This window comes from Kogia breviceps, chromosome 15 (genome assembly GCF_026419965.1).
Source record: "Kogia breviceps isolate mKogBre1 chromosome 15, mKogBre1 haplotype 1, whole genome shotgun sequence".
Lineage (NCBI taxonomy): Eukaryota > Metazoa > Chordata > Mammalia > Artiodactyla > Physeteridae > Kogia > Kogia breviceps.
In genome coordinates this window covers 65,013,224-65,037,981 of record NC_081324.1, presented here as the reverse complement: position 1 = coordinate 65,037,981, position 24,758 = coordinate 65,013,224, and the positions used below count along the sequence as shown (strand labels likewise).

Sequence of the window (24,758 nt, the reverse complement as noted above, 5' to 3'; positions counted from 1 at the left end):
GGAGGGAGGGGCCTAGCCTCAGGCAAATTAACCCTGGGGGTGGGGTGGGAGCTGAGGCCAGGACCCTGGTCTCCCCTTGGCCTGGCACTCTGGGCCCCTGGGTCAGTCTGAGGGCTCCAGAGGTGCTTCCGCCTTGGGCTGGGGAGGAGGAAAGGAGACACCCTTCACGTAATCTCTTCTTTGTATACCTTCCTCCTATTTGTGCAGGTGAGGAGACTGAGGCCCAGACAGGGAGGGGGTGGTTAGGTCACCGGGAGAAGCGTCTTCTGGGAGCCTCCAAGGTCAGGGTATGGGGGGAACACAGGCCTAGGACTCACTTGGGCTCTGCCACCTGGGCCCGGGGTCTGGACAGGCAGACAGTGGCGGATTCTCAAGACGTCTGAAGGAGACAGGGTCCTGAACCCCTCAGGGAACTGAAGGTAGTGGGGCACAGGCTTTGGCCACATGACCGGCCTTGGCCATGGGGTTCGGCCAGCCTTGTTCTCTGGTGTCGGCCAGCCTTGTTCTCTGGTCACCACCGCCTCGCAGCTGCTCCAGAGAGCCGTGCTGCCACAGGTGTCGGGAGCCAGCCGCGGGAGTCAGAACCAGAAGTCCCAAGCGGATTACTGGGTGTTCAGACCACCTCTGTGAGCAGGTGCCCTGGGTGTGGGCACTGAGGTCCCAAGCCAGTCTGGGGGCCGGTTCTGGGACTCGCCCGGGCCCAGAGCACGGCTTAGGGAAGGAAGCTCCTGGGGAGGGTCCGAGGTGTCCTGCGCCCCAGCTGGGAAGGGCCCTGGGAGACGGCTAGGCTGTTCCCAGGAAGTGGGTCTGTGGACCTGGGGAAAGAAGGTGGCCACCTCCTCTCCCCAGCCTGCGCCAGAAGCCAGGAGTGCAGCATGGGGGCCCAGGGGGCTCAGCTGAGTAACTGCTGATCCCCTCAGGCCCTGCGGCCTTGAGAAGGGCCTGAGTCAGTGCCAGTTCAGCGCCCTGGGGTCCCACGTGGCTCTGCCGGGCTGCAGTGCCCAGCCTCTTGGGCCTTTCTTCCCAGGTGGTAGGGGGTGGGGGCACAGAGTCCAGCCCACGAGGGGCACAGCGCAGCAAGAAGGGTCTCTGTCCCCTCCCCGGACAGAACGCCTTTCCGAGGAGGCCCCCAGAGCAGGACCGGCCCCCAGCTGTGGGGCTGGTGGCTGGGCCCCCACAGCACGGAGGGGCTTGACACTGTGAAGGGCACGTGCTCCCACAGAACAGACGGGCTTGAAGCCAGCACGGTGGGGCCAGCATCACTCTGCTGGGGCCCCACGTTTGTATCTCGCACCGAGCCCCCCGACTCATGTGGCTGGTCCTGTCAGAGGGCGAGTGTGGTGGGAGGTCAGCGCCGCCCCCTGCCTCTCAGGCCCCTCCCCAGGGTGCCCATCACATTGGGGTGCAAGCCACCTCCTCAGCACAGCTGGGACCCTCCTGACCCTGACCCTGGAGGGACGTGCCCTCACCCCTGTGTTCCTTCCAGGCCCGGCTGCTGTCTCTCCCGGGAGCGTCTGCCCCGTGTGGCTCCCGCCTGCTCCCCGGGTGCCTGTGGGTCAGGCCCTGACCTGGCCTGGGGGAGGAAGGCCCAGAAAGCCTGGACAGGGATCGCCACCCCAGGGGACAAAGAGGCCAAGACGACTGACTGTTCCATCTTTATTAGAAAAGCAACCAGAAAAGGACCCTCCACTGCCGTGACCCAGGCAGTGCCCGCGAAAGGGTGGAAGCGGCCTCCTGGCAGGGGGCGGTCACGTTTACAAAGAAAATCACTTCATAAAAAAGGAGGCAGGCCCTGCTGGGCTCCTGTGGCCTGTGGCCCTGTGGTGGGGACACCCCGCCGGGCGGGGCGTGGGGGTGGTGGTGCATGGGTAGTGGCCCTCAGATGTCCATGTAGTCATCGTCCTCATCTGTCTCGCTCTCCAGCGAGGACTCCTGGCTCGACGTCTCCAGGACCTCCAGGGCCGGCTGGCACAGGCTCTCCTTCCTCACGTTGGCAGCCGACTGGGCAGACAGGATGGCTGACTGCACAGACCAGGTGGGGCAGTGGTCAGTGGCAGCCTGGCACCACCACCACCCCCCGCCCCCAGCCCTGTGTCCCACCCAGGACCTGCAGTCACCTTCAGCTTCTGTTTGGTCTCCTCTGAGATGCTGCCTTTGGGCGAGAGCAGGGTCGGGGTGGGCGGCGTGACGGTGATCTCAGGGGGGAACTTGGTGGTGGCCGAGGGGATGACCAGCTTTGGCATGTTGGGCAGGAGGCGTGATTTGGCCCGGCCAGGCTCAGCCTTGCCCAGGTGGCCCTCGGGTGGCTGGCCACTCCCACCACTGGGCACCTTGGAGCTGGCAACTGCGGGGTGGACCCAGTGGACTGAGCCGGGCTCTCGGCCTCCTGGGCCCCCCTGCCCCTCCCTGGCTTGGGCCTCATCCCCTGCAAACCCTGCACCACAGAGGCACCAACACGCCTCCTCTGGCAGCGTCAGACTGCCCTACCCTCTCTTAAGGCCTGTGCTGGTTGCCAGGCTCCCAGGCCTCCTCCTGTCTCTCTGCCTCCCAGAGGGCCCGGCTCTGGCTCTGGGCTGTGGGGCACCCCCAAAAGCACAGTGTCACTGGATGCCCAGGGCTGGGACACAGGCAAGCCCCACACCTCCCAGGCATGCGTGTGAGCTCTCAGACCATCCTAGTGAGGCAGGAGATAGACGAGCCCCCAGGGCGAACAGCTGGAGTTCGCTCCCTGTGGCCAGATACTCCAAGAAGAAAATAGCAGGACAATTGAGAAAGGAGGCTGGGCCCTGCCCAGATGAGAAATAACAGATCACATATTCCTCATTCTCAAGTCAAAGAGACCTTCCTGACTAGAAAGCTCCTTGGAGGTCAAAAGGGGAGAGATGCTCACTACCCATATAAGTCTCTTCCCTAGAATCCATCTTGGCTAAGAGAGGCATGCACACAGGGGAGGGTCCTGAGATATACCAAATATGGACTCGGAACCAGGCAAATCAAAATGATTGGCCAAAGGAAACCCAGAAGAAATGCCCCATATCAGTGATTCAAACTACCAGGAGGGCGCCACTCTCTCTCTGAGCCCACCTGTATGTCTATCCACATGTACTGTACACTTTTTCCTCCTAATAAACACTTTACTTGTTTCACTACTTTCCGTCTTGTGGGAATTCTTTTCTGCAAAGCTGAAGGGCCAGGGCCTTGTCACTAACCACTGGTCTAGTGGCTAGGGTTCAGCACTCTCACTGGCCGGGAACCAAAACCTTGCTTCAAGCCGCTGCAGGCTGAGGCCACCCGAGATCACTAGGACACACATTTTATTGGTTGTTCCCGCCACAGGGGGGATGCTGGGGCCCAGAGCCGGCCACTCAGCCAGCATCCACTTTCCCCTCGTGCCTCAGGATGAGCCGGAGCTGCGAGGCAGCAGTGTGGGCCGGCAGCCTCCAGGAGCCGCAGCCTGGCTGGCGTCCACATTCTTCCGCTGCTCCATGGCTTTAAAAGGAGCGGGGCTCACTCAGCCCCCATGCCCGACTCCCTCAGGCTGGCACCAGGCCCTGCTGTCCTGAGTGGGGTCTGCGAGAGGCCCCAGCCCTGAGGAGTCCCCGAGGGGCCTGGCTGGTTGAGGCGGCTGGTGGGAACGGGCTCTGACTCAGACACGGACACAGACACGACATGGTGCCGTCTGGCTCCGCCCAACCCGGCCAGCCCTCTGCCCACCCCTGACTCCTTCCCCACCAGGCCTGCCCCTCCCCTGGCCCCATTTGGGCACAGGCACTCCTCCCTCTCGGCTAGGCCACCGTGGCCTGGGCTCAGCACCTCCCGAGCTATTCCCCTCTGTGAAGCAGAGGGTGGAAGGCGGGGGAAGCGAGTGGTGTCTCGGGGCCCTTCCCTCCCCCGAGGAAGCTCTCCAGCCAGGCCTCCCCTGCCTGGCCTGCCTTTCTTGTCTACCTCGCCCCCAGGCCCACTCCAGGCCCCTCTTGTCGAGAAGCACCCGCTGACTGCTGGCCCTGGGGGCCGTGATGGGCTGCTCCCGACTGGCCTTACCCTGGCTGCAGGTGGGCTCGGCACCTGTCCGGGGGGCCGCCTCTGCTGGCCAGCAGTGCGGCTCTGCTGGAGGGCCCTCGGGGGCCGTCTTCACCTGCTCGCTGCACCGCGGTTCCTGGGGCAGGAAGCCCGTACCCTCTGCCCCTCCTGTCAGCTCTTCTCCCTCTGTGGAGACAGCGTGGCTGTGGATGATGCGCCCCCCACCCTTGGGATAGGGGCCTCCACCTCCACCATGGCTGCGCAGGGGCTCCGCTGGAACAACCACCCGGGTGGGGCCAGGCTGCTACCAGCAGGAAACCGCTCACCCCCTGTGGACATGCTATGAACCTGACACAGCGGGGGGCCCCACCCCAGCTCACAGGAGTGGCCACTGGAACTGAACAATCCAGCTAAGGACAAAGTAGAAAGAGCGGTGGCGGGCCTGGCGCCCTCCTGCCAGGCCACACCTTCCAGGCATGAGGAGGGGGCTGGGAATCGCCCTCCGTGGTGCCAGGTGGTCAGTTGGCCCAGGTGCGCCTGCCCCCAGGGCCCCCAACCACGTCTGGCCTCTTTACACTCCCATTCCTCCTCCTTCCCCTTCAGGCCCGGACTCCCCTGCCACACCAGCCATGACCCCAACACCCTGCCGCTCCCCACTTGGCCAGGAGCGGTGACGCTGGCCCCTCCCTGGCTGGGCAGGGGGACAGACGGGCCTCCTGCCTGTCAGCTCCAGCTCCTGGAGGACAGCACCTGCCCTGCTGCCTGGCCACGAGCCGTGCCCTCCCTTCTTGGTTCTGACTGCCCGGCAGTCAGGGTCACAGCCTCTTCATTCCCAGGGTCCAGCTCCACACGCTGCCACAGGCAGGGATAAGCCCCTTGGAGGCTCCAGAGCTGCCCTCCTGGGCCCCGCGGAGCAGGTGGAGCAGCAGGAATCCCGTGGCCCCGGGGCAGGAATGGGTCACTGCACTGGGCACGCACCCACCATGTGATGCAGGCCCAGTGGCTGTCTGGTCCAGGGCCTTCCATAGGTGGCAAAGCCCTGCCTGGCAGGGCCCAACACTGACCTGGAGCGGGCTGCTTGGGTTGGGGGGGCAGGCAGGGGGCTACCTTGCTGCGAGCAGTCTACAGGCCAGGCTGGCAGGAAGCGAAGTCTGCCCTCAGGGGGCAGGTATCAGTCCCTCCTGCCCCCAGGGCATGGTCCAGCCTCCCTTCTTGATGGGTGGCCAGAGGAGGAGGGACACTCGAGGCAGGGAAGTCCAGCAGAGACTCAAGCACATGGAGAGGTGCTTCCCAGGCCAGGCGGCCCTGTGAGGAGGACCACGGCGGGGCAGTGGAGGGGACCAACGGGGAGGGGACCTGCCTGGGGCCTCAGCCTTCAGGGAAGAGCTATCTGGGGCTTCCCGGGCCCCCAGGCCTCAGGCTCTGTGGAAGCAGGGGGACAGGCTGGAATCCTGAGCCATCCCTAGGCAAACTCACAGACTGGCCGCTGAGTCCCCAAGGCCCAGTGTCCTAGAGGCGCCCCTGACCCAGGCTCAGACCCTCCTTGGCTTCTCAACTGGCACGAGGCCAGCACTGTGGCCCCCTCAACCCCATCGGGCGGGCGGCACCCTGCAGAGACAGGTGCTCCCCTGCTCCGAGTCCTGATCCAGCTGGTCCCACGGCCTGGAGCACCCACTCCCCACCCCTAGAGCCCTAACCACCTCAGCAAGAGGGACCCTCAATCACTCATGGGCCAGGCACCATCAGCAGGAAATCAAGCCCTGGCCTGGGGCAGGCAGACACCCAAGGAAACAGGGAGGTGAGCAGACGGCGGCAGCGATGGGTAGTGTCAGGGCCCCTCTGGGGGGACGCACAGTGGAGGAACTGAGGCCTCCAGCCAACAGCTGGCGAGAACCTGAGGCCACCAACAACGTGAGAGCGCCCAGGGGACCAGCTGATGGCCTGACGCCCCCGAAGTTCTGATCCTCTGGGGCAGGAGTCAGGCGGGGGCGCCGAGAGGCCAAGAGACAGCAGCCAGGTCTTCGTGGAGTGAGTGGCTTCCCCAGGTCGTGGATGGTCATTGCAGCCACCCTGTGAAGTCACCCCCAGCAAAACCCGCCTGTAGGGCCGTGCTCACCATCTGCCACCGTTGCTCTGCCGGGTGTGGACACCGAGACACATGGGACAGCAGAGAGGAGGGGACACCCAGGCCACTGGGTGGAGCCGCACCTGTGGCCCTTCGGCCTCAGAGGCTCCTCCCTAAACACTAGGCTGCAGGGGCTACCCCAGGGGAGGTGACTCTCTGAGGCCATGGCCAGCACCACTGTGACTGGCTGGGTAGAGGGTCCCTGTACTTCCCCACCTTCAGAGCAAACTAGGGACCCGTGAGGTGGGGGGCCTGGGCCCTCAGCCTCCATCTGGGCAGAGCAGCCTGTGGGAGCAGCGCTCCTGGTCACGACTAACTGGGCTTCCAGGTCTGGCTCCGGCCGGGCACTCCTGCTAGGGCTGACTGTCCCCTTGTTCAGATGGGTCAGGAGATGACATGGTCGAGCCTGCATGGCAGACAGTAGCACCCCAGCTGTGGCCCTCCATGTCGATGGCTCCTGGTGGACAGGTGAGCCTGGCCTTCGGGGACGAGCAGGGATGTGCAGGAAGGTGGGAGCCCGGCCCCAGGTCCGCAGAGCAAGGAGGAAGAGGTGCAGAGTGTGTGTGCGTGTGTTTCTCCTGAAGCGTCTGCCCTCCCTGGTCTGCTGGCTGCCCCTGCCCACGGGCTGCCGTTCCCATTCCCAGTGGCATCTAGATTTGGAAGGAACTGGGGCTCCTTCCTGCCGACAGAGCCCCCAGTCCCATCCTTCTGCAGCCCCCTCCTCAGCTTGGCTGGCTTCCATCTGCCTCGCCCTGGGGGCACAGTGGCTGGGCAGGTCTGCCCCACAGCCCAGCAGGCACCCGGGACTGCTCACAGGCCTAAGAGGTCTCATGTGCATTGGGGTCAGGACCCCCCTCCCCACTCCTGAATCCTCGTGGGAGGAGAAACATGGTGAGGTGGGTGCCGTGAGGGTGGGGTGGGGTGGAGACAGCTTCTCAGGGATCACCAGGCTGGAGGCGCCCACACTCTCCATGCAATAAGCAGGACTTGCCGCTGGCTGGCAATGGGGTCTGGGCCCTGCTCTGGCCCAGCTGGGCCTCACCACCAGCTGAAGGGGACGGGACTCACCTGGGCCCAAAGAGGACATGCTGGGGGTGGCCTCGGGCCTGCGTGGCCGTGGGGGCCCGGGATCCTTGGACGGGTCTGAGGTACAGGCTGACGCCGAGGGAGGACAGGTGACAACAGCCGGGGCGGCAGCCTGCGCAGGACGAGGCTTGGTGTGGCCATCGCTGGGCCTCTGGGGGGTGTCTGCCGGCGTGGGGTCGGAGGCTGCAGGGGCCACAGCTGTAGGGAAGAAGTTCTCTCGGCTGTCCTTAGGGTGCTTTGGGGTGGTGGGCGTGTCCCCTGCAGCCTGGGAGGACAAAGGGGAGGTGAGAGAGGCCAGCTGGGCAGGCCTGAGTCCCCGCTATTCCCCAGGACACCTGTCACGGTGCCCCGCTCTGGGCCCCAATGCTACCAATGAGGCCCATTCTGCCAACTCGGGACACCGCTGGGGGCCCAGAGTCCCTCCCTAGGAGAACGTCCAGGCCACGCTGGCAGGGGCTCAGTGGAGGGGCATCAGGCTGGCCGGGATTTTCACCCTCCCACTCCTGGGTGCCAGTCTGGGAGGAACATGCCAGCCATGAGCCGGGGCACAGGTTGGTGGCCCCCAAGAGGGAACTGCAATACGGGAGGTCAGACTTGGAAGGTAACTTCCCAAGGTCACTGGCGGAGGGGTCCTGAGACAGCCGGGATGACACCGCAAGAGTCAGCTCTTGGGCGTTGTGCAGCCCCAAAGCCACAGCACCTGAGGCGGCCCCAAGCGTGGCCCCTGCCGGCAGCCTGGCCTCAGCTGCCCCGTGGTTCCCCCACCATGGGCCGTCGGTTCTCAGGGAGCGGGGCCGTCGGTTCTCAGGGAGCGGGGCCCTTCGGGGCCTCCCCCTCTTCGTGCACACAGTTCCCTCTGCCGCTAGGCCTTTTCCACTTTGCACCTGAAGCCCACTCCCCAGGTGGTGTGACGGCCACGGCTCCCTGAGAGCAGCTGTGAGGTGGGGCAGGGGCCCCGCGTGGCCTCTGGCAGCATAGCTGAGGGTTGCACCCCAGTGCCTGAGCCACGCCCCAAGCGGCAGGCCACCAGCCCCAGGCCCACCATACTCTTTGAGCCAGCCCACACCAGGGCTGGGGGGACCCCTGCCTGGGACTGCAAGTGCAGGAGCCTCAGCCCTGCTGGGGGCACCTCGCTCCCCGGTGACCCTGTCTCTTCTGACATTTGTTCTGCTGGAGATGCCCCATCCCCAGCTTCACGGGGTGCGGTCACCCCGGTGACTCTGCTGTGCAGTGAGCATCTGGGATGAGCCCAGACCTCCAGTGGAAGGGTGGGCAGGACAGAACCTGTCTGTCGTGGGCAGACACATGGGGAAGGTGGGTGCTGTGTCCCTGTCCTGCGGGAGCCACGGGTGATGGCACTCAGCCTCTAATTATGTCCCGAGCACCCTCCTGGCATGTGCCGGGCTGCGTGGCAACTCGGAAATGCCTCCAGCAAAACGGACACAAAATGGGTGGGAGCAGTGGCTCCCAGGGCCACGGCCTCCTCCCCCCGCAGCGCTGGCCAGGGGCGGGCCCAGGACAGCTGTGACCGACATGGTCGCCATCCCTGAGGTCACTTCCTAGGCTCCTCTGACAGGCCAGGTCGCAGCTGGGTGCTGGTCCTCCGTGGGCCACCATCTCCCCATGTCCCCTCCTTGCCCATGGCTCCTGCCAGCTCAGCACCCGCTTTCACCTCAGACCACAGACCAGTTAAGGGGCAAGCTGTCTGGGGGTTTCCTGTGTGGTTCTATCGTTTCAAGCACCTAAAAAGCCTGCATCAGAAACAGCCCTCCTTCTCTGGAGTGATCGCTGCCCACCTGCCCCAATCTGGGTTGGTGGAGGAGGCAGGAGGGGGACCCCTGGCCCCGACCCTGCTTTGGGGCCCCGGGCAGTCATTTCTGTCCCACAGAGCAGAGGTTGTGACGAGGTGGCTGCACTGTGAACTCTGCTGCCTTGGCAATAGCAGGGCAGCGGGGACTGCTGGCAGTGGGGCATCTGTCTCCAGGGATTCCTGCCCTCAGCTGGGGGTGTGGCCCACAGCCCACCGGGTGAAGGTTGAACCCCCGGGCTTCCTCGGACCCAGAGCCCAGGTGGGGTAGTGGCCCGATGCCCCACTCCACTGAGAGAAAGCCCATCTGGACACTGAGGGGCAGCCAGTCGCTGAGGGACTAGGACACAACTCCCTGGCTACAGCTGGATGCCCACTGCCCTGAGCTCCTGCCTCTGGACTCCCTCATGACACCCTTCCCCAGGGGGCCCAAGGAAGAGTGAGGACTGGGAAGGCCAGGCCTGCTGCTAGGGCAGGGCAGTCAGGCCACCCCTGGGGACAAAGAGGCCGCACCTACCCAAATGGCACATACCTGCCCTGTGACCTAGTGACCTGGCCCGGGATCATCCCCACCTGTGGCTCACCTGACCTGGCCCCTGCCCCAGCCCACCCTCTCCACCCAACAGCAGGGAGTCTTCCCAAAACACGATGCTGGACAAACACCAGGACCCCTGCCCACCCTGCTCCTATCAGCCCCATATCCCAGCTCCACCTCTGCGCAGAGGAGCGACCTTTCCTGTTGAAGCGGACTAAGTAGGGAACATCGTCCCTGTTTAGAGAAAAGGCGCAGGGGTGAGGGGACCTTCATGTCACACGCACAGTCAGAGCTGGGGTCTGGTGCCCCCTCAGGCGGGTGGTCAGGGGCTCCTTCAGGGCCTGAGGCTCAGCTGCCCATCTCCCCTGTGCCCACATGACCAGCCTGCAGCCCAGGGTAGGCTCTGCACGACGAGGCTGGCACAGGCAGGGTCACGCTTACCTGTCTCTGGGCGGCGGCCCCAAGGTGGACCTGACAGAACTTCACGGCCTGCTCCAGGGCAGCCTCCTCGTCCACCTGAGCAAGGAGATGCCCAAGGTCAGAGGGCAGGGGCCTCGGTGGCCAGCCTTCCCCCGGCCCCTGGTGTTTGAGGACAGCTCCCAGGACGAGCCCTCCCACTGCTGCCCCCCACAGGACCCCAGCCCTGTCTCCCAGGCCCATCTGCCAGGGTCACTGCTCTGGGCCCAGCTGGCCAAGCCACGTTCATGTGTGTGGCTGTGCTATTTCATCCTCGGGGGCTGAGGCTGGCGGACTCTGAGCTAGAACCTGCCCCTCAAGTGGGCAATGAGGCCAGAGATGCCTGGGGGTCGCCCTGGATAAGCAGCAGGCAGGGCATAAGGGAGACAGCCAGCCTGGAAAGGCGAAAGGGCCCGCCCTCACCAGCAAGGAACGCAGGGCTTTTTTTCTAGTTTATCAGCAACAAAAAAAGTTATTGCTGGACGCTTGTGAGGTGGTGATAAGACAGACACACTCACAAGTTGCACTGCAAATTAACACAAGTTAAAAGGAAAACAGTGTAACAGGATGGTCACCCTGTATGAACCAGTCACAGTGCAGGGTTCTTCCTGTGGAAAGAACCTATTTTTCTCTAAATAGAGAAAAAAACATGTGCCTAATGGAGTTTTTAATTTTTTTAAAAGGGAAACAGAATAAGAAGGGCTCTTCCACTGCAGCCCCTACTCGGGAGGCCCAGCTCCCTGTGCCAGACTTGACAAGATTTCTGCAGAGTGGCTTCCTTTCCTTTATGGGTGAATATAAACACTTAAAAGCATGTTGTTTCCCTTTTTCTTTTCTGTATATGTTTCCCCAGCTTTACTAACGTTTAGTTGACAAATAAAATTTTAACATATCTGAACCTATCTCGTGCTCACAGTAGAAAACCTCAGAGGTGACTAGGAATGACTCTGAAAGCCCACCCCGGGTGGCCTGGCAGTGATCAAGCTTGGGAACAGTGCCGCCAGGCCCACCCCAAGGCCACCTACCTGCTTGATGAGCATGTAGGTCTCGGACATGATCCTCTCGATACGGCCAAGGTCATAGGCCACGCCCTTCTGGCCCTGCTGCCACACTCGGTAGGCGTCCAGTAGGAGGGTCTTGCCGGACTCTGTGTCCTCCAGGAGCTTCCTCTTGCGGCTGGGCCGTGGAGGTGCCTCCTCAGGGTGGCCGCCTGTCCTGGGTCCAGGGGTGGCGGCTGGGGCAGCGGCGGCTGGTGGGGCCGGTGTGGGCGGGCTGGGCTGCTGCCGGGCGCTGATGCTCAGCTCCTCCAGGGACAGCTCGGCTGGCCGGCTCTCGGGGCCCCAGTCTCTTGGGGGGCGGCCTGGCTGCAGGGGTGGCACCCGCTCCGAGTCCGAGCCATGGGTGGCGGCCTCCCCCGTGTCCATGGGCTCTGTGGGGCCTGCCCGGGGGCTCTCCTTGTCCTTCTGCTCCCCGTCCTGGTCTGCACCATCTCCTGCGTCCACAGCCACAGGACGGTGGTTGTGGGGGCCTGCTTTGCCCCCTGGCTCGGCCCCTGGCCCTGAGCCATCAGCCAGAGGGGGCCTCTTGGGGTGCGGGAGGCCTTCCTGGCCATCCTCAGGACTGGCCTTGTGGGAGACGTCGGTGGTCATCCTGGCTCCGGGGAAGCCACAGGCCTTGGGCCCTGTGCGTTCTGACCCCTGTGAGGAAACCAATGGTAAGACTCAGTGCGTCTGGTGTTTCTGCCAAAAGAAAGCACCCTTGGGCGCCAGGTTTGCCCACCCACCAAGGCCACTCAGGCTCTGCCCATCTGCCTGCTGGCCAGGGCTGGGCCTGGAGAGCTGCCTGGGAAGGCCCTCCCTGCTCTGAAGCTCCAGCCTTGACGGGGGCCGATGAGGCCTTGGAGATGTCTCTGCTCTTGAGGACCAGCTGGCCCTCGCCAAACGGCTTCTCTATGTGCGGGCGCCTCGTGCGGAAGTGACCTGCCAGGGCCACCAAGTGTGCTCGCTGCAGAGCCAAGTCCACCCTGAGCCCCTGCACCAGGGCCCAGCCAGTTCTGCTGGGCAGGGGGGCATTGTAGCCAGATGGCCCTGGCTCCCAGAGGCCCCGCCTGCTAGGCTGGTGACCGGCCTCTGGGCCCTCAGGGTACCCAGCTATGAAGAGGGACAGTGTGTGCACCAGCTCCTGGGGGCTGGCGGGTGAGGGTGCGGGGCCACTGGCTTTGCCATCTGCTTCACTGTGAGAGCTGCTGTCTCCTGAGCTGGTCCTGCCGGGCGGGGCTGCCTCAGGAGCATCACCACCTTCCTCACCAACCACGAGCTCACTTTAGCCAAGCGCGTCAGTGCCTCACACGAGGTGATTGCAAGTTCCTCTTTGAACTGACCTTCCCACCTGGGGAGGCAGGTGAGTACTGCCCACAGGTGGGGGTGTGGGGACCTGCCCAGGGTGGGTGGGGTGTACCTCCGAGAGCTCACTCAGTGTGTCCTCCAGCACCTTCACAGTGAGGATGAAGGCCCGTTGAGCCAGGACCTGGCGGTCAGCATCTCGCAGATACTTCCTGCAGGCATGTGGGGGTAGCCAGAGCATCAGAGCTGGATGGCGGCCTGTGCCCCTCCGAGTCCCACCCGCCTGGGGTCTGCTCCCCAGAAGTGTTCCCCGAGCCTCCCCCTCCTCGCCCAGCACTGTGTCCTGGGCCCCCCTGAGCTGGGTTGTGAGCCCCAGGGGCGGGGCAGGGCAGGCCAGGCTCAGTGAGCTTGTGGGCCCCCAGCTTCTCTCCCACAAGTCCATCTCCAGGGAGCTCCAGGCCCCTGCTGAAGTTCCCACCCCAGCCCCTGGCACGGCACAGGTGAATGAGACAGTGAAGAGGTGAGGCATGGTGCTGGCAGGCGGGCCACGCCACGTCTGAGCTGCGTCTCTCCTGGGAACCCCCCCAACCACTGCAAGTGGTGGTTGTCCCTCAGTCCTGTCTGTCCCAAGAGGTCTCTGGTTACTTCTGAGGCCCAGGCCCTCTGTGGCTCAGCCCACTATTACTGGCCTTCACCTGGGGACCCTGGCTGTCATTTGGACACCTGTTGTCTCCGCGAGCTGACAGCATCCCCAGGAGACCCGAGCTGGGGGAAGCAGGAGGAAGGGCTAGCTTGTCCAGAGTCTCAGTGGGGAAACCAAACCCAGTGGAGAGAGCCCGTGCTTGACCCGGTGAGTCTGGGGCAGGGGCGCTGGTGTTTGGTTTCCAGACAGCGGGACAGAGAGTGCCTTGAGGAGAAGGACTGGGTTGGGCTCCCTGCTAGTGTAGATGCCCCAGGCAGATGGGGTCGAGGGGCTCTAGGCAGTACATGCTTGTGCCCTGAGCCACGGCAGTGTCAGCCGCCCCCGCAGGGCTGACCGCACGCTGGACTGGGCCGGCCAGCCAGGCGGCTGCACTCACTTGCCCTGGTCCGGGGTCCGCTGCAGCATGGAGGAGACCTTCAGCAGGGTGCTGTGGTCCCGGAGCTGGGCCAGCACCTTGAGCAGCAGCACAATGGAGCGGTTCATGTGCCAGGCAAAGCTGCCCGGCCGGTCGATCTCGTCCACGGGGATCCGCCAGATGCCCTGTGGGATGGACGCGGCGGGCATGAGAGGAGGGCCGCTGTGAACGGAGCCTGCCCTGGGGCCCAAGGGGATGGGAGTGAGGCCCCCCACCTGCTTCCTCCCACAGATGGGGGGCAAGGACATGTGCATGGTTCTGCACCCTCCTCTTTTGAAAGGCTGCACGGCCTCTGTTTACTTGATCGGCCCCCACGGGAAGCACACAGGTGGCGCCTGGTCAAATGGCAGGACTGGAAGAAGCCGGTGCCTACACAGGTGCTGACTTAGCGTGGGACCTGTTCCTAGAGGGAAACTCTAGGAACTCGTGAGGCCGAGGGTCAAAAGGTGCCACCATACCACGGCAGCTGTGCTGGCCAGACAGGCAGGCCCAGGCCTGGGCCCCACCCACGGCTCTCCCTCCAGCAATGCCCAGAGACTCACAGGCCCACCGAAAATGACCGGCAGCTCCCAGGATGCTGGGTTCCCTCAACATAACCTTTGCCAAGCACTTTGCTCTGGCTGGGATCCTCTCCCCACTTCCCACCTGGCTAACTCCACTGTCTGATGGCTGAGCGGGGGCAGAACGGGCTCTGGGGAGACCCACTGCCATCTCCCCGCCAGCCGTGCTTAGCCCACCGCTGCACCCGGCACCCCGCCTATCACCAGCCCCAAGGTCTGGTCCCTGCGGTGCCCTCCCACCAGCATGGGGTCTGACACCCGCTCAGACCCAGTCAAGGTGAGGTGAAGCCCAGGATGGCTGAGGGAGGGAATGACAAGTGCACAGAAGCTCACACCTCTGAGCCATATCTCTGGGGTAGGTTCCCAGATGGGTCCCTGCAGCTGACCCCTGGAGAAACTCTTGCCCAGGAAGGACAGACCCGTGAGCACTGCCACCTCTCTCATGTGGGGCCCACGGCAGGGTGTCCAGGCGGAGCCCCTCTCAGGGCCCTATTCCCATGGGAGCTGGAGGACGGTCCACGGCGCCCTCCCTGCTCCAGCAGCCCTGGGAAGGAAGCCAGAGCACTTCCAGGCCTGAGCCATTTGGGCAAGAGAGGAGCTTGAGGGCTTCCCTGGTGGCGGCAGTGGTTAAGAATCTGCTGCCAATGCAGGGGACACGGGTTCGAGCCCTGGTCCAGGGAGATCCCACATGCTGTGGAGTGCCACAACTACTGAGACTGCACTCTAGAGCTCGTGCTCTGCAACAAGAGAAGCCACTGCAACGAGAAGCCCATGCGCTACAACGAATAGTAGCTCCAGCTCGCCGCAACCAGAGAAAGCCCGTGCACAGCAACAAAGACTCATCATGGCCAATAAATAAATAAATAAATAAATAAACAAACAAATAAATTTATAAAAAAAGAAAAAATAGAGAGGAGCTTGAAACCCTCAGGGCTGAGTCCCGGCAGCCTGCACGCCCGGTCCCTGGGCTCACAGTGGACACGGAGGGCCCGCCCGGGCAGGCTGGGTCCCCGTCCAGACAAAACCGGGGGCCCGAGGCCACCCTCTCCTGTGGCACTAACACCAATGCTGCATCTCCTACTGGGCGGGCGTGGCTTCTGCAGAAGTTTGGGGAAAGCTGCCACTGGAGAGGATGAGGGACAGCCAGAGTGGCCCAGGCACCCCACCCCCAGGTGTAATGGCAGTGGCCAGGAGGGTGCCAGGCCCAGCAGTATAAGACCAAGGAAGGGCCCGCCCCACAAAGGCACTTCAGACATCATCGTGGTCCCCACCACAGCCTGCACGGAGTGGTGACACAAGGCATTTACCTGTTTTTTCTTTTTTCCCTTGGGGTGGGGGTGCCAAAACAAGCCGAGGCACACGCTGAGAAACTCCCTGGAGGGCGCGGTGTCCCCCTCTTCCCCTGCCACAGTGGGCTAGCCTCCCGCCACTGCCAGCCCACTGGGAATTGCCAGGCAATGCCTCAATGAAGACAATTTCCGGGTGACACTGAGAGGGGTCTGCCTGCCACCTGCCCTGTCACATGGAGGCACTACCCGCTGCCCGTCTCCCCCTCTGGGACTGCTCTCCCTGCCTGGCACTGACGGTCTGGTGCATCACGATCACAGACGTTTCCAGGCACAAAGCTGGCTGAACCTGCTTGCTGTGTAGGTGGGAAGCCTGGGCCAGCAAGGGGCAGCCCGCCCCCAGCCACACTGCTGGATGGCAGCCAGCCCAGAGTCATGTGGCCCCTCCCGCCTCAGCCACTGACTCAGCCTGCTGAGCAGCCCCTCCTCGGGCAGCCAGGACGCAGCCACCGGGACAGGTCCAGTTTGCATCCCTTCACACAAGAGTTCAGCAGCAGAGGCCCCCATGCAGCCACCCAGAGGGCACGTGTGCAGGCCCCAGGGAGGGCAGGGGGCGCACTGGGACCGAGAAGAAGAACGGGGGCAGCAGTGCGTGAGAGAAAGACTGGCTGTGCTGGGGAGCCTGAAGGACAGGCCAAAGCAGGATCCCAGTGAGTAGGAGCCATGCAGCAGGCAGCCCACAAGGAGAGTCCGGGACAGGGTGCCTCGAAGGAGGGAGGCAGCTCTGATGCCAGGCGGGGCTGGGGGGCCACGACTCAGGCCCCCTCCTCACTGTGCCCTCCCCCAGACTCCCCTCTCCCAGGCCACAGGCACTCCATCCTGGCTGGGATGCCGCCTGCTTGGAGAGCCGCGGGTGGTGCAGGGGGCGCAGTGGCGGCCTCAGAGCACTCAGAAATGCCAGGACTGTGCTCAGAGCTCACCCGTGTGCCAAGTGGCTCATCCGGAGTGTCCCAGCCGACCCTGCAGCCCATCAGAACGGCTCTGGGCTCCTGGCTGACGGATGAGGTCACCGAGACAGACTGCAACCACCTGAATATGAATAATTCATGGAGCCCCAGACTCTGGGCCAATCGCTTAATACCAGTTCCCAAACCCTCCCTGCAGCCCCGAGAGCTGGGCATCCTCCTGCTGCTCTTGAGGAAACCGAGCTGCAAAAGCTGAGTCCCACAGCAGTGCAGGCCAGGGGTCCTGGAAGCTGGGGTGGGTTGCCCTACTTGGGGACCCTTAAAGACGTCCCCGAGGGAGATGAGGCTGGGTCAGTGGCATGGTGGGGTGCAGCTGGGCCAGCCTGCACCCTTGCCCACGAACGTGCCATCCACCTACAAGGGGAGCTGTGAAGCAAGGCGAAGCCAGAGCCTGGGCAGGAGGGCCATGAGGTTTTGGCCTCTGGTCACCGCAGCCTCGGCAAGTGGTACCCCAGGGAAGGGATGGACAGAAGATGCTCCCACTGGCATGGAGCACTGCTCCTGGCTGCCAGGCCAAGGGTGTGCTCAGGCCCATGGCTCACGCTGTCTCCAGCACATTGTGGTCTTGGGAGAGCTTCTTCCTGGAGGGGCAGGGGCTCCTTTCCCCCAAGATTCCCGATTGGCCGGCCAGTCCACACCTCCCTAACCACTTCAGTGTGGGCCAGAAGGAGCCCCGGCTCCCTGCACCCCAGAAGGGCTGCCGGCACAGCCTCTTCATCCAACCCGGGGCCAACTCCGAGCCTGGCAGACGGAGGGCAGAGATCCAGACACAGTCCTGGTTTGCACGGCAAACCCAGCCACCCTCTGCTGGGCCACCACTTGGGCCATTCTCCACGGCATATACTTCAGGGTCGTTCCAGGGCTCCCAGCCCCATGTGTCACCTTCACGGGCCCCAACTTTCAGTCAAGGCTCCTCCACTCCAAGGGCCCAGGCAAAGGCTCCCCAGGAAAACAAGGGTCCTGGTAATGCCAGGGCAGAAAAGGCCGAGAGAGGCACGGCCCAGTCGGGCTCCACTCCATCCGAGCCACACTCAGCCCTGGGGCCAGGCTTGTCTGGGAGGGGATGAAGCTCAGGCCATGGCAGCTGAGTGGAAACTCAGATTCGACCTATGCCCACACCAGCAATGACAGTCCGTGTGTAATCAACCCCACCCAAGGCTGCCCAGTGACTCTGGGGTGGGACCAGGACACAGGGGCCAGACCCCTTTTTCCCCCACTCTCTGCGCTCTCCCTGAAGGCTCACAAAGAAACAAGTAGTCAGCAACATGACCTGTGACTTATAGACGTAGAAATGGGGGTGCAGAGAATTAGACAGTGACACCAAGTCACTTCAGTCTTCAGCTGGGGACTTGGAAGCCCTGCCCTCAGAGGGACGGGGGAGCCAGCGCCCTCCCCAGCACCCTGAGGGCCTCAGAGGCTTCGTGATCAAGTCCCTGGGGCCCTGTTGTGGGAGTCTTCCCAGAATCCTGGGCTCCTCCCGCTGTCCCCTGCTGCCCCTCCCACGGGACTCAGATGTGGCCCCTTCCCCACTCTGCTGCCACCGGGGTCATGCCCAGCCGGGGCACCACGTGTGGCTCAAACAGAAGGACAGAGGAGAAAGTAACGACAGCTAGGAGCACACAGAAGGGCCGAGAAGAAGCTGCACCTAGGAGCCTCATGTAGGAAGTGAGGAGGGAAAGGCGATAGGGGACCCACAGCAGGCCAGAAGGCACAAAGAGATAGAAGCAGGTGGCTGGGCAGGCGACCCAGAAGGGCCTGTGTCTGCTTGGTGCCTTCCCAGGCCCAGCCCAGCCTGAGCAAGGGCTGCCACAGGGTGGTGTCAAGGGCCGACCTAGCTCTCGTGGGCAGCAGCCAGTCCCGAGGGCCTGAATCCTGCCGCGCGGGCCCCCCCAGACTCTGAGCTGCCACTGATGGGCAGGCAGGAGGGGCTGAGTCTCTCTTGCTTACTGGCCCCTCCACCCCCTGAATAGAGCTGGCCTTCTGGGTGGCCACCAGGCAGGCCTGCACACCCTCCACAAAAGGAATGTTCCCAGTCAAGACCACAAACCCTGGCCCCAAGTCCCCACAACCTCGGTGCAGCTCTCAGGCAGCTCTGAGGGATTTGCCAGCACTGCACCTGAGCCAAGGCCTGGTCAGGCCTGGGGGAGTCTGTGCCCCAGATGGAGCCCCCGCAGGTGCTAGGGAGGCCCCTGGGTCCCCCAGGGCAGCTCAGCCTGGCAACTGCACGGAAAGCCAAGTGCATCCCAGGGACTGGGGGATCACATGGATGGGTCAGGCACACCCCCAAAGGGGTCCATGCTGGTAGGCACAGATGGCTGCCATCTAGGGCAAGGAGACAGACGAGAGATTGGAATAAGGAAAAAGGGGCTAAGAGAGCAAGGACTTTGGGGAGGGGGTTGTACAAGAAAAGCCAGGGAGGAAGCCAGAAAGGAGCAGGAACTGGAGGAAGAGGGAGGGGAGCCCCTGCCAAGTGAGGGGAAATGGGCAGCCCCCTAGAGTCGACCTTATGATCCAACTGTCCTGAGCAGAAGATACAGAGGAGCATGAATTCTTTCATCTTAATTTTTAACTCAGTAATGGAGCACGCGTATTTTCCTGCATCATCAAAAACTCCCCATCACTTAAAAGGATCCCAATGCGTCACCCTGCAGGTATACCCTAACTCACTCGGTCCCCTCCTGGGTGACATTTGGGGTGGAGTCTTCAGGATCATTAGGAAGAATGTCGGCTGAACAGCCTTCCCCACAGAGCTTTTCTCCCTCTCCTCGGGCTGGACCCCCTCCCCACAGAGGGGACAATGGGGGGCATGCAGCAGCCGGTGTTGTCCTGGAGGCCATGCCTGGGGCTCCTGACCTAAGATGCAGGGAGCGTCCCACCTGCCCAGGCCCTCCCAGCCCCCACCTGTCCCACGCCCACAGCATGACAGGTGAGCAAGGCCTCCATGGCCGCTCAGCCCAACATCCCTGTTCACAGAGAACACAATGCTGCGAGCACCCCAAGGAGAGCCCGCCTCCCCGGCAGAGGGATTCCTGCAGCCCACCCCCTTGGCATGGGTGCAGCAGTGACTCAGCGCTCCAAGCAGGCGAGGCCAGGAGAGCCTGCTGGCATCCCACTCCGAGGAGCAGTGGGCTGGGGGCTGTAGAAGGAGGAGGGCGAGAGGGACCCCTCAGCAAGAAGGGGTGTCAGGGTAGGAGCTTAGGAGCCATTTTTCCCAGAGAAGCATAAAAACTTTGTTTCCAGGACAGCCTCGGTGCCACAGCCCAACCCCGAGCCGAGCAAAGAAAGTGTCGGTATCTGGACTGTGAGGCCTTGAGGTCAAGAGCAGCCCTGGGGAGAATACCGGAGCCCTCCACAGTCTTGGGGAGACACCTGTTACCTGTAAACCCACACAAACCTCCCAAGCAGCGAGACCATTTGGAGAAGGGTGGAGAGGGCTGTGCAGGGCTGCATCTGGTGCCCATGAGTCCCTGGGGCCAACAGTACTCACAGGGCACCCTCCCAGCTTCTCCCACACATGACCCCACTTACACCTCCCCCGGAGAGACTAGTTCCAGGGCACACAGCCAACAGGGAGCTGAGCTGGCAGAACTCAGCCTACCCAGCTCTTCCCGCTCCGCCCTGCCTGCCCCCAAGTAGGGTGAACATCACGGATAGGCAGGCCAGCAGGGCATCACCTCTCCCACCGCCGGCCCAGATGGCTCCATCGCCTCCAGGAACTGCCCTGGTGGAGTCCTGAGGCCTTTGGGGCCAGGACTGCGTTTCCAGGTTGCCAGCTCCCCATCTTCTTGATGCCCTGCAGAGCTAAGGGACCTGCACCTCCCACAGCAATCGGAGCCACCATCCTGCTCCAGGCCTTGGGTTAAGGGCGCGCCAGGGGCGGGAGAGGTTGAACACCCCTGGGGGCAGGAAGCCCTGCAGCCTCCTCTGCAAAACCATCAGGGCCGCCTCTCTGGCCGCAGGGTTGCACAGAGGCCGCCAGGGGCGCCTTGGCCCTGCCCCCAGGAGCCGTCCAAGCTGGGCTGAGAAGGGAAAGGGATTCCCCGCGCCATCCACAGGTAATGAGTCCCCAGCGCAGGCACGGGCTGGGGAAGCCTGCAATTTGCCTGCGGCCGGTGCCCGCCCGTTTTTAGCCTCTTCTGCCAAATGAGATGTCGCACACGGGATCCCCAGAACTGCCAGGCCGTCCGTCCCCTCCCCCTCCGGGGAGAAGCAGAAATGACAAACAACTAAGAGCGCGGAGGCAGCCCACCCGGCAACTCCGCCGGGCTCCCCTCGCCTCCGCGCCGAGCCCCTCCGCCCCCTCCCACCCACTCTGCGGCGGGGCAGGGTCCCGGCCCAACCCCGGGGCTTGGAGTAGGCCCGGCACTCGCAAAGACCCGGCACCATCTTCCCGCCCCCGCACGGCAGCTATTTATAGTCGGGGAAGCACCGCGCGGGGTGCCGCTGCCCACCCGCCGGCCGGCTCACCATCCCCGGTAGTGGCCCGCGCAGCTCCCGGTCCGCGCCGCCCGCCGCGAAGTTACTGGGTCGGCGAGCGAGCGGCTTTCGCTTTCGCGCGGCCGGCGCAGCGCACACCCCCGCGCGCCCACTCGCGGCCCCGGCGGGTCGGCTGGGCTCGCCCCAGGCTCGCGGGCGAGCTTCTTCCCCGGGCCCCCCCCCCCCTCCCCGGTCCGCCCACCGCCCACCTGGCGCTGTGCCGGGCCCCGGCCCGGGGCAGGGGGCGCCGCGGCCCCGCCGCCTGCCGACTTCCTCTGCCGCGGCGCCCGGGAAACCGCGGCCCGCGGGCTTCCTGCTGCGCCGGGCGGGCCGGGGGCCAGGCGGGGGGCGGCCTCGCGAGCCGGCCCGGAGGACTGAGCCAAAGCTCGGGAGACCGCAGAGCCCGCGGGCAGAGGGGAGACACTGTCGCGGCCCGGCCCCCGCCCCGGCCCCGGGCAAGTTCCTACCCGCCGGCTCCGCCGTGGCATCTGTGCAGGGAGCTAGGGCGGGCGCCGGGCCATGGCGCGGAGGCTCGCTCGCTGGCTCGGCGGGCCGGGGCGGGGCGGTGGGGCCGGACGGGGCGCGGGCGCTCGCTTGCTGTTCGGTCTGGAAGCGGGCCCAGCGGCACGGCTGACTTTGCCGGCCAATACTCGCGGGTTCCGAGCCAGGCCGTTGAGGGTACCGGGGTCACAGCCCTCACCGCGGGAGGCTGTGGGACCTGGCGTCCCAGGCCAAGCCGGGTAGGGCAGCCAGGAGTGCGGAGGGCAGGGCGACAGGGGCCAGCGACACGCCGGGCTGGGGCTGTCCTCGCCCTGCACGGGGCAGCTCTGTGCGCGGGGGCCCCTGGAGTTGTGCCCCGAGGGCCCGGTGCAGGGCAGAGGCGTGGGTGAGTGGGGGATGTCCTTGCTGACCCAGTGGGGTAGTGGGAGCCGGAGTGAAGACTCTCCCAGGCCCATCCTCAGCGGGGAGGTCAGGACAGGGGCATCACGGCACCCCCCAGGGGGCTTTCCAGCTGGGAGGGGGTTCGTTTTCCAGTTGGTTGTGAGGCCCCAGGAGCAGGAGACACTGGGGGGAGGGGTGGGGCTGGGCAGAAGCCAGGCAGGCTCAGGAGCCCCTCAGCCTCAGCATGTGGCAGCCCTGCAGAGGCCTGCGGGTGCCAGAAGTGGGACTGTGCCCCTTCTGAGAGGAGTGGCTCAGAAGGGACGCCCCCAGCATCCACAGCCCCAGCGGGCACACAGCACCTTCCTCTCTGGCTTCCTGTGGAGCCGGCGGCCCTGGAATTATCCACCAGCTCCTGGTTGCTTCTCCTGCCCCAGCTGAGGACAGGCCGAGCAAAGGCGCTGCCCCCAGGCCAGGCACCGGCCTCCCCACCAACCCTACCCCCTGCCCCCCACAAGCACCACGAGGGCCCGGCTCTTTCCTCCCTCCCCAAACATCCAGATGCCTCAGATACACCAGGTCCCTGTCCTGGTGACACTTGTCCTGGTGACATCTCCCCAAGCCAGATAGTTTCCACCTGTCCTGCCCCAGCTGGCTTCTGCCCACCAGCTTTCCCAGGCTTGCCAGGTGCCCCCAGTCCAATTGGCCCAAGGCCAACCTTCGGCCAGGGGGCTGTGCATTCCCTGCCTGCCCTCCCTCCGGTGGGTGCAGAGGCAGTAGCTCACACTCCCTGGAGGATCAGGACTCTCTGTCTGGCCCTGGGCTCCCAGAGGCCACACAGCTGCAGTGAGACAGGCCACCTTGAGGCTATGCCCACTGGGCCGGGTCTCAGGTGAGGAGTGCTCCCGCCACATGTCCTCAAGTCACAACAGCTGTTCACTGTCCACACTCATGTCATCATGACACCCACACATGGGGATAGATTCAGAGTCACAGCAGGAAGTCTAGTATGGCTGAGAGCCACCCCCAGGCCTGGCTGGCTCCAGAAGAGGTGGGGACACTCCCCCCAGCTGTCCCCAGAGCTACAGCAGACATGGGACGCTCATGCCCTGCACAGGTCGAGTCAGACCTAGGGAGGCTGAAGATGTGTGTGGGCATCACATCTGGGCCAGAAAGAAACAGTGCGTGTGGAACGGGTAGTTCTCTGGAAACAGGCCCCTGTGTGCAGAAGGCCTCCCACACAGCTTGGAAGCGGCGGGTGGGGGCACCCCGGGGCTCAGGGTCTTGCTGTCACAGCAGGAGGGAGGCCATGGTGGGCGAGGGGAGCTCAGAGGCTTTGGAGAGAGATGCCCCGGGCGAATGCTGGCTCCTGAGGGCTCCACCTCCTTGGCCTGCTCGAGCACCACATGGCACCTTGCACCCCAGCCCTCTCCAGAGCCCCAAGAGATGGGCATCACTGTCTCTAACTGCCAGGCCGCAGAACAAGGAAGTGGGGACCACCCTCCCTGACTCCCCAGGGGGAAACATTTCTGTGCACATGGGGATCCCCCCAGGGCTTCATGTGACAGCACTGTGATAGCTGTAGGACTGGTGGGCCTGAGAACTTCTGGGGCCTGAAAAAACCTTGTGCCCCACCTGGCACTTGTCAGCACCCTATTCAGGTCCTAATCACCCACAAAGCACTTGGACATGCAGGACACAGGCCTCTGACTACTGCCCCGGAGAAACAGCTGCTCCCCACCTCAGGGCCACCCTGAGGGCCTAAGAGGGTGGGAGCTCCTGCAGCACTATGCCACCCTGACCTTGCTCCCCCACAGCCAGCAGGAGCAGGGAGGGGCTGGTCTAAACTGTGAGCTGGCTGTTCGGGGTTAATCCTGGGGGTGGGGGGGTGTCCCTGGCCACCTTGCCTGGGTGCTGAAGGGTGTGCTCCAGCCTGCCCCTGGAGTCACCCGTGTCACTGGCCTAGTCACAGCAAGCGCCCCAGGACTGCCTGAGCCTGGCAGGCTCCTGTGAGGACTGATGCAGAGGGGGGTGCACGGCAGGCCCGGCACCTGAGAAGCCACTTGACCTCAGGGCAGGACAAGCCCCACACTATCAGGGTGCCCCACTGCCTCTCCAAGGGGACACCTAACCTTAATTAGCCCCCCAGAGCAAACTTCAGCAACTGATCATAAGAAGAAAACAAACATCTGAGGACATCACCTGATCTCCATGGGGGCTTTGCCTGACAGACCCCTCTCCCCACTCTAGCCCCAGGACCTGTGGGTGACCAAGAAGACAAGGAAGATGGTGGCAAGGGCAAGAGGTAATTGGCCCTGAGAGCCACCTCCCCCTGCCTTGGGCCTTACTCGTTGACCTCTTCCAGATGGGGGGCTGGGGGCCAGCAGGAGAAAGAGGTGGCCAGGGCTGAGCTGGGGAAGGAAACGGCCCACACACAGGCCCCTTCCTGCCCTCGGCCCACAGCCCAGGCCTTCGCCCCATGGCCCTCACCCCGGGCAGCCTCACTGCCTACAGGACCCTGTCTTTCTTCTCCTCAGCCCTAAGGGAGAGGTTCTGGTCCAGCCCCGGTCAAGGGCCAGCCCTGGGAAGTCCTGACCTTCACATCCCAGCCACCATCCACCCAGCACCCCTTGGTGGCCAGCGGGGAGGTAGGCAGGCTGGGGCTGCACCCATGTCCATGCTGGGAAGTCGGGCAGCCAGCTTTCCTCTTGCGGTCCCCCACCTGGCCATCCCCGTTCATTCTCTGCTCTGCCACCATCTCTTAGGTGAAGCACTTGCACGCCCGTCGGGGCTGCAGAGGGGGAGCTGTGAGCCCGGGAGCCCAGGGATGGCCGCCAAAGCCAAAAGGAGCCAGAGGAGGTGAGACTGGACGACTCCAGCCTTGTCCGTGTGAGTAGCCCCTGGCCTGAGGGTGGTCAGAGACAAGGTCCAGATTGTCTTAAGGCGTCCGTGTTGAGTGAAGAGCAGCAGAGGACAAACAGTAGGCTTGGGGTAGAGGCTGTCATCCCTATGCAAGTGGAAAGGAAGACTCCAAGGCCAAGAG

At 64.0% G+C, this 24,758-nt stretch overlaps 1 protein-coding gene across 4 annotated transcripts in view; it reads right to left on the bottom strand.

Moving 5' to 3' along the window:
- Positions 1–1,642: 1,642 nt before the first annotated feature.
- Positions 1,643–24,758, bottom strand: part of CABIN1 (calcineurin binding protein 1) — a 102,211-nt gene continuing 79,095 nt past the window's right edge. For 3 of the 4 annotated variants that reach the window (XM_067015879.1, XM_067015881.1, XM_067015880.1), the window contains 8 exons: positions 13,451–13,614; positions 12,487–12,583; positions 11,055–11,726; positions 10,015–10,089; positions 7,214–7,496; positions 4,042–4,206; positions 2,118–2,344; positions 1,643–2,022 (listed from right to left, as the gene is read on the bottom strand). In XM_067015879.1, the coding sequence (XP_066871980.1) occupies positions 1,879–2,022; positions 2,118–2,344; positions 4,042–4,206; positions 7,214–7,496; positions 10,015–10,089; positions 11,055–11,726; positions 12,487–12,583; positions 13,451–13,614 (1,827 nt within the window). In that variant the 3' untranslated portion in view covers positions 1,643–1,878. The remainder of the gene's footprint in view (positions 2,023–2,117; positions 2,345–4,041; positions 4,207–7,213; positions 7,497–10,014; positions 10,090–11,054; positions 11,727–12,486; positions 12,584–13,450; positions 13,615–24,758) is intronic. The other variant, XM_067015882.1, reaches the window with a different exon arrangement.